This window comes from Strigops habroptila, chromosome 1, assembly GCF_004027225.2.
Source record: "Strigops habroptila isolate Jane chromosome 1, bStrHab1.2.pri, whole genome shotgun sequence".
Taxonomy (NCBI): domain Eukaryota; kingdom Metazoa; phylum Chordata; class Aves; order Psittaciformes; family Psittacidae; genus Strigops; species Strigops habroptila.
This window is the reverse complement of record NC_044277.2, coordinates 134,627,194-134,643,354: the sequence shown is the minus strand read 5'-3', so window position 1 is coordinate 134,643,354 and position 16,161 is coordinate 134,627,194. Positions and strand designations below refer to the sequence as shown.

The 16,161-nt window shown below is 36.0% G+C and overlaps 1 protein-coding gene across 6 annotated transcripts in view; it reads left to right on the top strand.

Annotated features, from left to right (window-relative positions):
* Nucleotides 1–16,161, top strand: part of TBC1D5 (TBC1 domain family member 5) — a 319,489-nt gene that overhangs the window by 242,157 nt on the left and 61,171 nt on the right. For all 6 annotated transcript variants that reach the window (XM_030478214.1, XM_030478248.2, XM_030478230.2 and 3 more), the window contains 2 exons: nt 298–404; nt 15,760–15,845. In XM_030478214.1, the coding sequence (XP_030334074.1) occupies nt 298–404; nt 15,760–15,845 (193 nt within the window). The remainder of the gene's footprint in view (nt 1–297; nt 405–15,759; nt 15,846–16,161) is intronic.

The window sequence follows — 16,161 nt, the reverse complement described above, 5'->3', positions numbered from 1 at the left end:
CTAGAGTTAACATAAATGTCTATGACATGAAGTCAGTGGTAGCTTTAGCATTGTCCTTAACGATACTGGACAAAGGGTAGTCATGAAGCTTGATTATGCAATATCTTCTTTTACTTTGAGCACTGCTTTGAGTTCTAAGAGACTTAATGTGGAAAAAGTCAGCTGAGTCTGAACTGTAATGAATCAACTGGAAAAGGTACTGGTTTAGGATATCAGAATAAGATGGAATTATTTCACTAATATTTCACTTTTTTCCTTTTTTTTTTTTTTTTCTCTCTCTCTTCATTTGCATTGTAGTGATTTCAAGTAATTATCAGACCTGCTTGGGACTTCTGATGCATTATCCACCTATCGGAGACGTTCACTCCCTTATCCTAAGAGCACTTTTTCTCCGAGATCCAAAGGTGAGATGCTCACTTTGTAAATACAGGGAATAAATCTCTATAATAAAATGTTTTAAATACTATGAAGTTAATAACAACCTGCATTTTGGGGACTAAGTTGTATTTTCAAGTTTCTTCTTACCTGATAAAAAGATGAAGAGTTGGTAACCAAGAGTAGAAATAAGTTCCTTTACTCTTTAAAGAATTCTGTTCTACTACTTTGGTAAAGTTATCCAGGACTCTCATAACTGCATATTTTATGCTCTTTAGAATACCTTTGCTTGGTATTCTGCGCAGACATCAAGTATACTTTTGAGGGAACAGATTTTATATCGTAATCTTGTAAGATATATAGAAATTGTCATGCAATTTCATCTGTAAGACCTTTCTCATGGGATTTCTGCAGATTAATCACTGTTAGTTCCTTGAATCACTACCTCTGGCCAGTATAATAATAGTTATGTGGTGGTTTTCAATTAAAAATAAGAGACTGCTTTTACAGCCTGAAAAAGATCTATGTGAATAAAATGTATACATTCATAAATTTTATGTTACATATTACTAGCATACAGTTTCTGATATACTCATCTATACTAAAAGAAGGCAAACCTCTTTGTTTCAGAATGGCATGTGCATATGTGTGGTTATAATATACAGCAGATATCCACCATACAGTGGATAAAGTGTTTGAGATGAAGCTATGCACAGTTATCTTTGCAGTACTCAGATCTTTGGCAGATAGCAGAATTTGTGCTGCTGGTTTTGAACTGTCTTTGTGCATGTCCCACTAGTAGGCTGCCAGTGTAAAGTCTGATTTCCCTCATCTTGATGCACGTCACCTTTGTAAGTGAAAAAATTCATCCCTTCTGCACTCTGACTGCCTTCTGCAAAATTTCATTCAGTACCAATGTTTACACTTTTATGGATTAAGAAAAAAATTGTCTCTTTGTATCAGTTTTTTGCAGAAATCTGCATCCTTACAGCTGCTTTCTTCATTCCTCTCAGGCACAAAGATTTCTTTCATGATGAGAAGTAAAATATATCATCTTTTCAGTATGTAAGAAAGTTTGTAATGTTAGATCTCAGGAATCTTTCTTAAGATTTCAGCAGCAGTCTGTGAAATCAGACTGCCCAGCATTTGTTTATGTACTGTCTTAGCAAAAGGAGATGGACGTATTTTTTAGAGGGAAGATGCAGAGGGAGGAAAATTGTGCTAAGGTATCAAATTAGATCCAATATTGTAATCTTCATTTATTTAATGTCTATGTTAAGAGATAGAATTATTCAGCTGTCCTCCACAGCATCCTAAGCAGTATACAGGACCACCTACGAGCTAAAGGGGGGCAAAAATGAACCACTGACTTCCCACAAAGAGGCTTGATTACTTTTCTGTTCCTTATGCTCATGTCTTCAACAGAATGAAATTGTCAGGTTTATTAAGGCCTCCATGTCCTATTAATTAGCACTCTTAGGTGTACCTTGAACACCTTTCGGAATATAGTGGATGTAGTCCCTACCATGCCAGGTAGTTCTCTCTTCACTCAGGTGGCTAACTACTTAAAGCTCTTTCATGCCAAGGACTTCTAGTTGTTTTTTGTCAATTTAATATTATTAATTACAATTTTTCCCTTCATTCTGAGCTGTACTTGTCTGCTTGGAAAATACTCTGAAGGTTAGGAAAGCTTAGGTTTCCAGAGAATGAAGAGCCCTATGGGACTTCCAGCCACCTCTCGTTTTATGTTGCATCTTTGGGTTGAAACTGCATAAACAGATCTGAATTTCTTACAGTACAAGGAAGTTAAACTATTCTAAAGGGTCACTCTAAAAGAAAAAAATAGCTCCTGATCTGAGAAAGAAATATATTTTCAATGCTATGACTTGAGTACCTGTTTCTTATCTTTCCCTAGGTATGATTTTAAGTTTCACTTATGTGTCTTTAAGCATATGTTGGTTCAATCCAAAGTATTACTGAAATGGAAGTCTCATTATTGTGTGAGACCTACACATAAAAATTTTCTAAGTCTGTCAAAATTTTTTATTACATGGAATGAAAGGAATGAGTCTTTACTCAACAAGACATCATGGGTGCTGTAGTACTCTAAAATCAGTAGACAGATTATATACCAGCATACATGGGAAAATTATGATTCCTGGTTTTTTGCTATCTGCATAAAGATAGTTCAGTTTGCCTTTATTCCCTGAGCAGGTAAAAGGAGATTGGAAGAAAAGACAAGGAGATTTTAGTCAGTAGTGTAACTTGTAAGCGATGATTAGCAAATTCAGTGCTTAATGATTTTTCTTCCCCTTTTAATGTTTTTCTGTGCATTGCTCCATCACCAGCTTCTAGTTTCTAATGGGAAATTACATTTGGTTCAATGCAATTTAGATCTTATGACCCAGGGCGGAGCTGTTCTGTGTGGCATTTCTTGCAAGATTTTGCTTGGCGTTTAATATGTGAATTTGAGGAACTATTCTGTGGGAAACTGTTGCATGATCCAGACCCTTCAACAGCTTTGTTGCCCTTTTCTGGACCCATTCCTGCACCTCAATGTCTTTCTTGTTGTGAGGGGTCCAGAACTGAACACAGGATTCGAGGTGCAGCCTCACCAGTGTCCAGTACAGGGGGATGATCACTGCCCTGGCTCTGCTGCCATGCTATTGCTGATACAGGCCAGGATGCTGTTGGCTTCTTGGCTGCCTGGGCACAAACTGGCCCGTGTTCAGTGGCCATCAGTCAGCACCCCAGGTCCTTTTCTGCCAAGCAGCTTTCCAGGCACTCTGTCCCGAGCCTGGAGCGTTGCATGGGGTTGTCGTGGCCCAAATGCAGGACCTAGCACTTTGCCTTGTTGAACCTCATACCATTGGCCACAGCCCAAGGACATTGACAAACAGGTATCTGCCTCTTGCAGGTTTGTTAATATATATTGTCTTTGGGATTCATTTTGCAGCTAGGTAAATGCCAAATAATCTCACTGAGGGGACACTGTGGGGTATTTGGACTAAGAAAAGTTAGTGGTGTGTGCAGAAAACTGAAAAGTTCTTGAGAAACAGTCCTGTCACAAATAGTGAAGTCATTAAGATGGACGTGATACAGCCTTTCAACCCGTAACTTCCAATTCTAAAGATAATCTGTGCTTGCACGTCTAATAACATCCATTATTTCTTCTGTTTTCTTGGTCTGACATAACAGATATCTTCTCCTTACTGATTTGTCTTGTAGACTATCAGGAGAGTTAAACTTTGCCTTGATGAACCTGTCACACTCTGTTTGCTTCTTTTCACTGCAGTCATCATCAGGAGAGCAACCTAAATGTCAAATGAAAGCTATACTTAAAAGATGGTGGCTTTTTTTTTTTTTTTTTTAAGATGGACAATTTAGTGACCTTTCGTGGAATCAAACTTTAGCAGAAGCCTTAGCTTTATCCAGTAATAACAGTAATATGAAAAATAATTAGTGCTTGCCATTAATCTCATGCATGGAGCAGCTCTTTTCACTTTGTGAACCCCAGCTGGCAGTTGGGATGAGAGGATGTTTTAGATACCACATCTCTGATATACTCCAGCATCACAGAAGAGAAATACGTATCTCCGTAATAGCAGCAAACAAGTTAATGCACCTGTCCCTGAAGGGGGGCCTGGGAGATACTAATTTTACAGGCATGAGAATGGATCAATGCAGAATAATTGAATATCAGCCTTTTCTGCATTTGGCTAGCTCCAGTTCTTAGGATAATGTAGAATGAAAAGCTCAAATCAGTCTTGTTGTCTTTGCATAGGGTGATAAAGCTAACCAGCTTAGCAGAGTATTTGTTTTCACATTCTAATCTTTGAACAGATAATTACCTCAATTATTTATATGAAAGTAACTTCTATGCACTTACAGTCCTTCATAGAGCTTCCCATGGGAAGAACAGGCTATTGAAAGTATGTATATGTGAAATGAGAAAATAAGGGGAGGTTTTTTTGTATGTATCCTTTGTGTGTATCCAAAAGCATTTACTGAAGGTGTGTCTCTGTGTATTTAATACCCACGAGTGGCCAATTTTCTTAATTTTTTTTTCCTTATCAAAACCATTGAGCACTGTTAATTTTCAAAGCAAAGGCTGCAAAATTAAGAAGTAGAGATACGGAGATAGGGCAGTGGAAAAATATAAAGTGATTAAAAAACATAGTTCTAACTAGAGTCGTTCAAATAAAAAAAAATTAAAAACCCAATCAGAAACAAAAGTCATAGAAAATGTGAACATATTGTGTTCCTTAAAATAACCAGATGTTCTTCCTTCCTGAAGGCAGCCAGGGCTAGGAATAAAAGGTTTAAAACTATTGTTTTAAGTAACTGTGAATTTTTGCAAATCTGTTTTTCACCCTTTAGCAAATAACAATTCTAATACAGCACATAAGCAAAGTAATTTTCATCTTTGGGTGTTCTTATTTGTATATTGTTCTGTGTCGAAGTGTTAACCTTATCACAGTGACTTATTAGAAAACTAAAGCACTACATAGAACATTACAGAGCTTAGTATGTTTCACATTACATACTAAGAACCTGACAAACATCCTTTGTCTGAAAGCTTACTGTATTTATTCCCAACATTTTTGTAAAATAAGTTTGCTTTCAGATACTTTAATGTCATGAGTTACCCTATTCATTGAGCAAGCTATTTAGGAGACAGCTTTTATCATAAGCCATTGATTCAAAAAAAAGAAAAAAGTGGTTGTGCTTGGTTGATGGGAATTAATTTGTTAGTTATCCTAATAATATTCTAGTTACTGCTGCTGATATTTTTTCAGCGTTGTATTTTAAGCTATTTGCTGACATTGAAAGTGGCCGTATAATAATATTAAATTCTAACTAAATCCTTGATGAAGCCTACATGACATTTCACAGAAGTTGTATTAGTTTGTCATGAATGAAATTACAGGCACTGCCAGAAAACTTAAGCAATAATATCTGGTCATGATTACTCATATAGCGATTAGTTGGAGAAATCTGCATTCCAGCTTTTAACACTTTTCACAATTTGAGCAATGAGTGACAGGGGGAAAACACATTACTGAAATTTTGAAACCGAACTCTTTGGTACATTTATTTTCAGCTGAATTTTCTTCTTAAGTAGCTGCCACCATCTCAGAGTTTTCTCCAAGCTAGTTTCATGTGCCTGAAAGGCTGTTGAGTTTCACCTTTCTTTCTTCTTCAGATATATTCTTTTCTATACACTCATTAACTGAGGTGCCGCTGCAGAGCTGCAACTGTCCTTTGAAAGCTGCCGGTATGTCAGGATTGTTTGTTTTGCTGTTTGTGGCAGCAGAAAAGCAGGTTTGGGGTTGTTTTGTTTGTTTGTTAGCATTGTGTGTGCAATCTGGCATTAATTACCTCTCTTTAATGACCAGATTGCAGCCAAATCAGAAGTTGGGATCTGGAACTGTTTGGGCATTAGGAGCTCATAATTTGTACCTACACAGAGAGGTACTGCTGGGGTGCAGAGCCCATTTGTTAGAGGGGTACCAAAAAGGGGGAGGAGGGCTCTGAACAAATGTTTGCTTTTCTCCGAGGATTTTTTGATCATGAAAATTGGGACTGATAATTCAGGGAGATTTGCAATAATACATTAGGGGGTTTAGCTGTACGAAAAGTATCAGGAAGCTGGGATAATGAATATCCCAATGCAGTACGAGCTGGTGGTGTGAGTGAGGTCACATACACTTTAATGGAGAGTTGCCTTGACAAGGGATATGACCAATAAAGGAACCAGGTTTTCTGGAAAAGCTAAGTACATGTTTCTTCATCTGGGAGGGAAGGAATTAGGGAGAAACAAAAAAATAAATGTATTTACTTTCAGTGATTCAGCTTCTGTTTGCCTCGATTTCTGAAAAGTTTAAGGTCTTGGATCCTTAATGCAACGTAGATTTTTATGAAGAAATGCATGTCAGGATCTTCAAATCAGCCTCTAGTTTTATAACCACCTTCAATTCCTTGCAACGAACCCGAGCATTTTAAAGGTCTAACTTTCCGGTTTGCAAATACAGTAAGGTTAGATGTAATCTAAACACCTCACTTTGAATACATCAATGTTTTTTCCGGAACTGCGTGGCTAAACTTAGTGTGGGCCTATACAACTAAGAACTGAACATATTTTACATGAAAAAGCCATGATATTAACATGTTCTTTGTTTATAATAATATTCCTAAAATCAGTAACTTTTGCTTTCCAAGAAGATAGGTCATCCTTTGTTTTAACAATTCTTATTTTAAATATTTGGTTATTGTGTTTCATTAATAGAAAAAGGTATGACAGGCAGCTATGAGTTTAATGATAAATTACTTGGAATAACCATGTTGCCATAGTATCACATAAAAATAGTAAGTGTACCATGAATTAAAAATCCTCTTCATTTTTGTACATTTGTTTCAAAACCTTCATTCCCAGGCATCTATGCATTTTAAAATATAAAAAGGCTGGTGGTCAATACTCACAGTACAATAACTTTCTCATCTCGAAGTTCATTGCAGTCTTCCCTGATACGTTAACCATTTAATTGACACACCATAAAATAGTCATCTTCTTCAAAGTATCCTGTACATCACAAATAATATTTTCAGGAAAAATCTTGGAAAGTGGTTCATTACTCATCTAGTCAAAACTTTTCAAATGAGAAATCTTTCAAAGTCTTTCTCATTCCTCAGTATCATATGTAAGACAGTAGTCATCACTTGAAGGAGAACGCTGATCTCTTAGATTGCCAACAACAATGCAGTTTCCAGTGTTGCCCTCTCTTTAGTGTTGTATGCACAGGACAGTTATTTGGGTAAGAACTCACAAATATTGATTCAATCTAAGTTAAGCAGCCATTACATTTAAATAAGTAGGAAAATGGTGGGAACTAATACAGAATAAAGCAAAGCTTCCTGAACAGTGACGCCTCTCATAGTTAAAACAAAGCTGTGCCACAGGTAAGATGGTGCAGAAACTAAGCACTTGTCCCGGGTCTTTGTAGGGCTGGATGGGATAGTGCTGCAGTCTGCTCCTGGCAGTGGGAGCAGAGCCTAGAAAGGAGGGCAGGCTGACTCCGTTGTTCTCATTGCTGTCTTGGTGACCCCAGCTGGAGAGCTGCTGGCCTTGAGAGTGGTGAGGAATTGGTGGCATGGCTGGTGATTTCTGGGCAAGTGGAGTAGTGCAGAGGCTGCCAGAGGAGATGGCTAAAGGCAAGTTAGGAACAATAGTTTCTACTTCTGGCTAATATTAAAACAAGTATGTAATAGTGTTATATAGAACAGCAAGTAACTTGCATTATTCCATAAATAATCAAGGCAACTACTTGCTGATCAGCCACTGGGGGAAAAAAAAAAGTGTTTCCAGTTTTTAATCTTATCTGAAGTTTTCATGATTATGCTCTTTATCAACATGTATTCTCTATTAATCAGAAGGCATGAGATGCGACAACATCATGGACAGGCCAGAGCGACAATTTTGGAAGATTTGGGATTAGGGAAGGAATTCATAAGCTCTGCCATGTTAAGGGCAAGTACTTTAGAGAGGTAAAATGGAAGAGAAAGTTCTCTTTGGAAGCCAAAACTTTAAACTCTTCTTTCTCTTTGAGCAAGTTGGTATCATTGGTAGCAAAGTAAAAGTAATTCTGATTGTACTTGATGCTAAAGCAAGAAGCTGGAGCACTTTAAGCTCTTAATTACTTTAGCTACCAATAAAACTTATTGCTTGTGAATTTCTTGGGGCTGTTTCTTTCAAATGATTTGTTTACTTCTGCTTAGAAGTCATCTAAAGCTACTGACCCTCTCCTAAAGAGTAATGATGTTATTTATAAAATTAGACTAATAAAATGTATGTAACAATGTTAGAGTGAGGTGATTATGGTTTTCCTTATGTGCAACCTGACAATTCAATTAATCACTTCTAGTTTGCAAGGTAGTTTATCAAAAGGAAGCACTTAAAGCACTTTGATTCTACCTAATCAGAAGTTCTCTGTATCGTAATTTATTTATTTGACTAAAATTTGCAAAACACAAACTGTGAGCTATATAAAAATAGATGCATAACTTTTCAATAATGTATGAAAGATTAGCTACAGAATCATATACAGTCTATTAGGATGGAGTTTCAGTTCAATCTCTTCTGATATAAATGTAGATATACTGATGGTGTATTGACTTATTTTATAGTAAATATTAATGTATTAATTGTTGTATACAAAGCTATTAGAGTACATTTGTATTGGGGAACACATCTCTGAAAGAGCAGAATTCTTTCAAGGTAGAAGTGGGAATGGCAGATTTTATCCTTTGCTGTAACTTTTTATGGGAAATTCACATCTAGGTTTGGAGATGTGATGTCTTTGTCCTTTGTCTTTTTTAAGGAGCAGTAGTGATCAAAATGGCTCTAATTATTGGAATCTCAAAATGAAAGGAGTTGCTTGTCCCACAGAACCAGGACCTTGGCTGTTTTCTGTGTTTTAGAGGAAAAGACTTGGACATCATACTCCTTTTGCTGCAGTGTGTGCATGGGGCTCTTTTAAAGAGCCTTTTTCACTCCCTTAGGGACCTTTTTGAAGTATTTTACATAGCACATTACAAGCAGATCATAAATTAATCTGGGTTTTTTCCGTGTAGCAGAAATAACCAAATAGCACCTTAAAATGTTCTTGGTTTTCCCTGAAAGGTGAAATATGTGTACAAGCATGCATGTATCTGGGAGAAGATATAATGTTGTAAGTGTGGTTTTAAGGGTTTATGCAGGTTGTCCAAAATGAGTGCCAATAAAACCATAATGTGGTAGCTTTTCTGTACATAAAGATGTCATATTTTAAATCTCATAATTTGAAGCATTCCAGGGTTTAAAGCAAGGCTTGCTGTGTGTTCCCTTCAAAAGCCTGGATCCTTCCTCCACAATGTTGTAAAACTCCTGTTCCTAACCGTGAGGAGCTGCAAGATGCCAGAGCATAAATCTGTCATGGGGTAGGGCTGAACACTGTCAGATTTATACCTCACTATTTAGTTAATTTACTTCTTAAAACCAAGGGTTCAGCTGAAAAATAGGCAACTAAATTAAGAGGCAGATTTAAAAGATACTTAAGCGATCCTGTTGATGCAAGGTGGGGATTTTACGCAGGTTATGAACGTGAACATTTGCAGGTCAGAGTCTTTTTGTCCGGAATATTAATAAAAGCTGATCTGGTAGGATTTGATCTACCTGTTAAAATGCTATAAAACTATAAATAAAATTTAAGGATAAGCTTCCCAATAGGTTAGGACAAGAAGCCAAAACATCCAACTAGAAGTTTCTTTCAGTCAAGTCACTGGAGCATTTTTGAATCTCTCTTGTCATTTTTTCCACTTCTTCATCTCTTGTCATAGAATGCCCATGTGAGAGAAGGCATGTGTGTATGAAGTTAAAAACAGACCATAACGCATGGTATTTAAAATATCTTCCTGGTATCTGAAATTTCTAGTTGCCAGGGGAATGGAGGGTTGTCACGTAACAAAACTGAAGATATTTTATTTCAGCTTGATCGGAGTTCAGGGGTTTCTTCCTGCCTTGACCCGGTTAACTGAATTTTCTTTCCTTTACAGTTTTTTTCTGGGAATTTTTGTTGTTTCAAATTAAAAAAAACAAAGAGCACTCCCTGGTTTTCTTTAGAAACAATTAAATACGATCATTCTTCATGCTGTTATTGCATTATAAATAACAAGCTCTGCGATTGAGACCCATAGCATCTTTATGAAAAATGTAAACAGGAAGCATTATTCCCAGTTTGAGGATTATGGTGTTCCTGTGATAAAAGGAAGTTCTTTATTAGGGTACTCTTCATGTTGTGCTATTTTCATACATAGGGTTGATAGATGGAGACTATCAACCTGTGTTTTGGATAATATTTTGCTGTTGGCCTTGAACCACTTTAGAACTGGCAATAGTGCATTATGTCCTCTAATGTCTCACTCAGTTTCTTTTCCTTTTAGTAAATGCTTAAGTCAGTGGTTCAAAGGTGAATGGAATAACTTTTGTGCTCCGATGTGTTGCTTGTTCTACAGAAGGTACAACTAGGGAGGAGGAATATTAGAAGGTGAAAGGAAACTTTTGTTTAGGGAATGGTGTTTCCTTTGAGTGCGCTAGGGTTCAGGATGGGTTGGTTGTTTAGTATACAAAATATTGTGGTATGTTTATGTAATGTTAAGCCATTGCTTACACTGTGTAAGTCTAGTCATAGAGTGGAGACAGCTACTTGGATGGATACCTGACGGAAGAATAAAAAGAGGAAAGATAAAATTCTCCATACAGCTAGGCCATTAGATAATCATTAGTATGCACTTCGTATTAATTGTTTGTGCCTAATAGAAAAACTGCTGCGAAACTGAACAAACTGTGTTCCTGATCCACACCTCAGCTGCTGTATTTCAGCTCTATTTCCAGTCCAAATTTTTGTCATGTTTGTATCATATTTATTGAAGAAAGAAGCATAGGTGATCTAGGAAAGGTAAACCTTTGCTGACAGCCGCAGTCATTACTGAATATAGGGTCGTATGCTCTTCCAACTTTCATTAGAAACAAATGAAAGGAAAAAAATTCGAAATTTAATACAAAAATGTCTAAGGCTGTATGAGAATTATGAAAAAAACCAATATTGCCCTGTCAGCTAAAGACAGAAAAAAAGGAGCAAACTGTTCCTTCAAAATATTTGCTTAAAAAGAACAATGCTGCATCATTATCCTTTTCTTATATATATATAAATGTTTAGTTCAGTCTGTTCTTTGGTTTAGGCTTAAAATATTATTATTTTAGGGAAAAAAAAGATATATGTTTGGCAACATTTGTTTAATATACGGAAAAAAAATAGTTTTAAAAAATCCTGTTTGGCACTACAGAGATGATTATCTTGGTAAGCTTACTGCTGCATGTATGTGTAATTCACTGCTGCTATATTGTTTGTTTTTTCTCTATTGCATTTAGGTTATCTAGTTTCAGATACAATCTAGCAAGTGGAGTATTTTTCAGTAGCTGAGGTTTTCCCACCTGTCTACCCTAAAACACCTGCAACATATGTTTGTGTAACCCTGCAATGCTTTGTGGTTTGGGCCTCGAGAAATTCCCCCAGAGCTTTTTGCTTATAAACAGCTGAGCAATCCATTTCTCTAATGACGAGTGCTTTTCCCTTGGCATTGAGGCAATAGCATGTTCGCTAAAATAAGTCCCATTTTTTCTTCAGACATATTGAAATTCTTTTTTCATTGTTGTCTCTTATTCTGATCTTTCAGATTTTGTGCAAAATTGTATTTGATTTTTTTTTCGCTGTTAATAATACTGAAGAGAGAAGTGAGGAACTACCTCAACAAAGGAGAGTTATAGAGATTCTTCCACTTGAATCTGCATGTTTACTTTTACAAATAATGTGTATTCACATGGTGAAACATTACATTGCATTAACTCGTTGTCTTAATATGTTGTAGAACAGTCTGCCTGTGACTTCTGTCATCCACAAGCATGCTTTGCTATATCATGTCTATTCTATGGGTAATGTGATGCAGAATGTCTCTAGAGGCCAGTGAGGAAAAGGGTTATACTAGGGTATTTGAGCATATAGAGTACAATCCTTAGCAGGTGGGAATTGCTTTTCAGCAGTTTATGCAAGTTTCGGGAATTTCTTCTCTGCTGGGTGTGATACTGACTACGGCCTCAGCCCCTTGCCTAGGAAAAGAACAGGCATGGGTATAACTTAACTTGGCCCCGTGACCATGGAGGAGAATAAAGCCAAATAGAAAGCCCCCAAGAACCTCCTGCCAGCCGTGGGAATTGGAGTGAGTCAGTCTGGTCGTGGCTAAGGACAAAAGCAGGACAAGGGTTAGGACTTCAGCAGGCAAATGAATGGGTGGCATCTTTCAGGCAAGGACAGGCTCAGAGGCAGGAGAACCTCAGAGAAACCTGAAACATTTTAAGGCACCTCTTCCCTCTGGGCTGAGCTAATATATTTTGAAGAGACAAAGTCCAAAATCACATCAATTTCTGTGTGTTTCTGTATCTCAGTTTCGTACCCTGTCCTTTTAAAAGTATAAATTGGGCATTTTCTACCAGTTGAAACTAAGATTGCTGTAGTTAGAAATTAGATTAGAAGAATGATAAAACCAGTAGACTGCTCCTACAAAATGGGTGTGAGAAAGACGGATTTCTAGTATGGGCACAGGCAGCTTTTCTCTGTGATTTCTGCACTGTCTTTTGTTAGAAGGGGAAAAACATAAATATGTTAATCTGTATAATGCCCTTACACACTTTCTTCAGGGGATTCAACAAACCACTAATTTGAAGAGTTGATTTCACTGTCTTTTTAACATTATCCTTTTAAGAACAAATATTTTATCTGAGGTACTAGTCAGAACACAAATTGGAAAAAAAGGAAAAACTTTTTACTTGCTTAAGCAATTAAAAATACAAATAGGATCATTCTATATTGCACTATGTAGGAAAAAAATGTGGTTACTGTGAATATTTTAATCAACAGAGTTATGTTTTGCTGTAAACTGTTAAATCTTCAGTCCTAATACATAGCATGTAATATAGGGCACAGCTTAAATTGCATGCTTAGAGAGGGGAATGAGTTTAAAATTAATAAGGAAGAGACTGTAATTGTGTAGGTTTTCCTTTCCGCTTCTTACATTTAACTAACTGAAATTGTTAAAAAGAATATAAATTTAAAGGACCATCACAATGACACAAAGATCATAATCTTCATAAAACCATATTTTTTTACTGTCTGAATTTCAGTTTTCAGAAGTATTTAAAATTTCTGTAGTGATACTTCACAGATACCTGTCTGATAACATATACCTCAGGTTGGGTTTTTTTGAATAATGAAATCTTCCAAAAGAATATCTCTGTAGTGTTACAAAAGGAGCTGCAGCAGTAACCCTTGGTATTTACTGTCTTGCATTTCAACAGCATTTTTTCTGAGGGCTTTTTTTTCACTACATGTAATAGTACTTTAACTGCTTCTTCCTTTGATACCTTTAAAACCTCACAGGAATTTAAATAGGCCCCTGTGAAAGTAATGCTTGAGTCTCATTCATATGTTCGAGTTAGATCATTATTCCTATTAATGGCTTTAAGTGCTTAGATAGTAGATCAGCCTTTCGTGTCTTGAATTGCTTGTCATTTCTGCATAAATATGTTTCAAGATACTGTTCCACATGATTTTTTTTTTTATATTTTTATTTTTTATTTACTCAGAAGCAATGTGTGATGATCTTTTTATTTATTGGGTGGTGGAAAAATAAATTTTGAAGTTTTTGGTAAGTTTAAATATATACTGAGTTACTAGAAACTAATTGCAAAATCAGCTAGTATCTGGTAACATGAACTTCTCAAAGGACCTGTTGTAGGACTTGGAAGTCCCCATTCCTTTAACCATCTCTTAGTCTTCCATCTTGTTGAAATGGTCATCAAAACATATAAAGAAAAAAGTTATTTAATTCTTGGGAGAAAAGTTATGCTGTTTGATTACTCTCATACTAGTTGCAGAACCATCAGTTACCCTCATCACGTCAGTTTGGATATGATTATCATAGAAATGCATTGAATTACCAAACTAGAGCAATAGTAACTAAAGCTGATTCATTGTTACTGCTGTCAGTTGATGGGGACTGACTTACAAGCCATGTGAATGGGCAGAGTTATGCAAATACTGTTTTTATAACAGGAGAATTAAAACGTAGTGCAGCCATTACAATGTGGGTGGTAGAATAGATGAGGATTTTTTTAATGCCTGTCTAATAGCTTTTAGTTGTTTCATTTTTTAATGAACATTACAAACAGGATATACTTCAAAAATGTTTGATGTGTTTCCAAATAAGGAAAATGAGACATTTCATGATTAAGTCTGACTTCAGGAAATGATCTGGAAATTCCCAGCCTTAAATTTGACCCCAGAAATCATCCTGGCCTTTGATATCTACTGCCTCTTTAAGTCATCTTCTCTCCTTTTGTGCACATGCAATATTTTGGTCTTTTAAAATGCAGCTCCTGTATCTTCCTCCAAAAATAAGGTTTCCAAGGAAGGAGGGTTATCTGCACTTATGTGGAAAATGAGAGGATAAGACTATGGATACTCAAGTCTATAATGAAATCTAGAGGGCAAAAACATGATATGTGAAGCTGAAACAGCTGAAGTCTGACTCCATCTAAAATATAATGTACTCTCATTTGTGAATGACTGTTTCAAAAAGCTCATTGTGTAGTTCATTAAAACTGTATTTACTACTAGCAGGAATTAAGAAGGCAGAGCAGAATATAAGGTAATACAAACGTTTAAAGAAAATACTTGGAAGGTATTTAGAACTTTTTTATACAATATATCTGATTATTATGCAGAAAATTACCAGGTTTTTTTTTTCTTTTGCACTACAAATTATTTCTTTAAGCTGTTTCTCTTCCAATTTTTGTATGTGTGGATATATGTGTGTGTATGTGTGTGTGTGTGTGTGTGTGTGTATATATATAAGGGCCTCTTTGTACCTCTCTGTTATTTTCGTTCCATATGTATGCAAATTTTTTTACTTACAAATATTTATTTTCCCCTCCAAATAACGTCCTTCAGGATGCATTCATTCAATCAAGAGATTTTATGCATATACTTTGGTCTAAACTTAATGTTCAGTGGATAATTAGATCCAGAAAGGATGATTTCAGAACTACTAAGAGTTTCAGTGAAATAGTTTAATTATGGCAGAGGTAGAGACTAACAAGTGGCTTCTGGCTTCAATATTAGTTATATACGTTTTATTGTAGGAGAAATGTTCTTTATTTGTGGCCTCAGTTTCGAGTAGAGTGAAATCTGGGGAGAAAAAAGGCTCCGTGTGCCATCTAGTGGTAGTGTGTAGGTTGTATCACTAGATTTAATTTGCTTAACCAAGTCATTGCTAGTGGTGCATTCAGTTCAAAATCTTAGCTATAGTTTCTCCTTACTTGTACTGTTTTCTTTCAAAATATCACTTTAGCTTGGAGGTGGTAAAATTTTACAGCTGACCTAAAGGAAGAAATCAGATCAGTATCTGAATTTGTCCAAGAATTATTGATTTAATTAGAAATGTTACCACTACAGCCATCAGCCTCATTGTTGTGTGGAAGAACACTAATTTCTGTGAGCATGGAGTGGACTTACTGGTAACACCTAATATTATTTTAAGCATTTTAAGACTTCAGTTATATCTAACTGGCATTACTGCCTTGAGAAACCAAGATCCTGGGAAAAGAAATTGTTCTTTAAATTTCTATTTTTCTGATCTTCATTAATGACTATATCTCTCATGCATTCTTTAAATCTCTCAGAAAATTCCAGTAAGGTATTCTTTTTAAATTTTTTAATTTATTTTTTCTTTTAGAGAAATCCAAGACCAGTGACTCATCAATTCCAACAAAATTTGGATTATTACAAAGCGCGTGGAGCAGACTTGATGAACAAATCTCGGTAAGCTCCTTCTGAATATGTGTTCACTGAGCTAAGACATTACATATACAAAATGTTTCAGAAGTCACTTTTATCTCAAACTGGAATTACATAAGCAGCATTAGAAGCACTTGTATTTATTTTGAATCTTTACCTTGACTATTCTTAGGCAAAAAATGAAAGTTTTACAGATAGTGTTGCAGTCAGCTCACTGGAATTTTTTTAAGGCTAAGGACTTTCGTACACAATGACATGTATACTAGAGGCAGCCGGTAAAATACTGGCAATGTGAGTTCTGTAGCTGAACTACTTCTGATAACGCATCTAATCACAATCT